Source organism: Papilio polytes, unplaced genomic scaffold, assembly GCF_000836215.1.
Source record: "Papilio polytes unplaced genomic scaffold, Ppol_1.0 DF821511.1, whole genome shotgun sequence".
Lineage (NCBI taxonomy): Eukaryota > Metazoa > Arthropoda > Insecta > Lepidoptera > Papilionidae > Papilio > Papilio polytes.
The window spans coordinates 2,253,964-2,255,674 of NW_013527693.1; the positions used below are offsets into that span (position 1 = coordinate 2,253,964).

General features: G+C 35.8%; 1 protein-coding gene across 1 annotated transcript in view; it reads left to right on the forward strand.

Annotated features, from left to right (window-relative positions):
• LOC106108438 (ubiquitin conjugation factor E4 A) overlaps nucleotides 1–1,711 on the forward strand; it is an 11,931-nt gene that overhangs the window by 4,288 nt on the left and 5,932 nt on the right. Inside the window, exons 9-12 of the mRNA XM_013289604.1 lie at nucleotides 1–51; nucleotides 577–747; nucleotides 1,122–1,245; nucleotides 1,673–1,709. Coding sequence (XP_013145058.1) covers nucleotides 1–51; nucleotides 577–747; nucleotides 1,122–1,245; nucleotides 1,673–1,709 — 383 coding nt within the window. The remainder of the gene's footprint in view (nucleotides 52–576; nucleotides 748–1,121; nucleotides 1,246–1,672; nucleotides 1,710–1,711) is intronic.

A 1,711-nucleotide genomic window follows, 5' to 3' on the forward strand; every position in this document is an offset into this window, starting at 1 on the left:
GCTCCTGCCCGTGCACATGCCGCTCACCGCACCGCCTCCAGACACTTTGAGGTTTGACCAACTTGTACTATCGACAGCGACATACATGGACTTTTAAATTCAAGGGATGTTAGTTATGTAGTTTTTTTTTAAATAATGAAATGAAATGGTAAAATGTAACGTTATTATAATATTATGCTGGATAAAGTTTTTTTAAATATTTGGTCATGAACGGTATCATGTTTTCTATACTATTATTACAAAGAGGAAAGATTTATATTTTTATATGTATTAAAATAACTTAAAAACTACTGAGCCGATTTTGAAAATTCTTTCACCATCAGAAAGGTAATTTGTCTGTGAGTAATATAGGATATATTTTTTTAATTTGACATGTGCGAAGTCGCGAGCAACAGCTAGTTGTAAATGTTTAAGCAATGAAAAGCCTATAGTGTCGAAGAATTTTTCCTACCATAATGGTTGTTATATATACACAATTTTCATTCAGAATATCTAGAGTTTTTTTTTTTATTTCCAACATTATGACCTGTAATTCGTTTAGCTATAAATTATTTGTATTTGAAACTCCTTCACCAGATGTATCCCGGAGTTCGTGCTGGAGAACATCGTGGTGCTGATCACGATGTCGCGGCGCACGGCGGGCGCGCTGGCGGAGCAGGCGGAGCTGGCGGGCCTGCTGCAGCCCGCGCTCACCCTCGTCCTCGCCTTCATGGGGGACGCCTCGCGCACATACAACCCACATTTAAGGTCACACACTTATATTTTTAAATTTTATTACAGGCACCTCCTAACTGCAATATTAACCCATAGGAAAATGGACCTTTTATGCGTATGGCGCTCTTGAAGGTCGCCCATCTCGTTTACAAACCTACTTTCTTTCTAAGGGAACTGTTTTAATTTATTATGGAAGAAAATTTTGATTTGTATGTCCATTGTTAAACTTTTCTGATTTTTTTTTATAACATTATAAAGAGAAAATATTTATTTTTTTAAACTACTGATTTGAAATAACTTTTCGAAATATATTAAGCTATGTTTATAACTATATTATTAAAAATCCTCGCTGAAAACTACTAGTATGAACATTTAATTGTAATAACATAGTAAATGTAACATTACAGAGCGCGTCTCGCGGAGTGCCTGGAGGCGATGTTGCCCAACCACCCCGATGACCAGGTGCCGCTCAGCAACCTCGCCTCCTTCTCCAGGGAACAGCTCTTCAAGGAGAACCCGCACCGCTTACAGGTATCACTGACTCACAAATTTTATTTGTCTAAATAAATAAAACAAGTTAACCAACCACCACCACATTATTTACATATCAAATAATTTGGTTCCAGTAATTTTAATAAAAAAAGACAACAAATTCAATTAAGCATTTTGATAATGTAAGCTAAAAAAAAAACAAAATGATTAAATCGTCAACAAATTTATAAAAAACATTAATTAAACAAATGTAAAAAAAAAACGAAAAGTTTACAGTTTTTTTTTTTATATTTGGATGTTATTTTTTTAATTTAGAAGGACATACGACTAGGGTTCAACACAATATGTGTAATGCTTGGTTTACATTTTACCAGCAGTATTTATATATTTTAACTGGCAGGCAGTCGGTCTGTCGCCAGGCTAGTCCGACTGTCATACCGTACTGGAATGTATTGTATTGTTTCAGTTGGTGCCGTGCCTGCTGGACGTGTTCGTGGGCATCGAG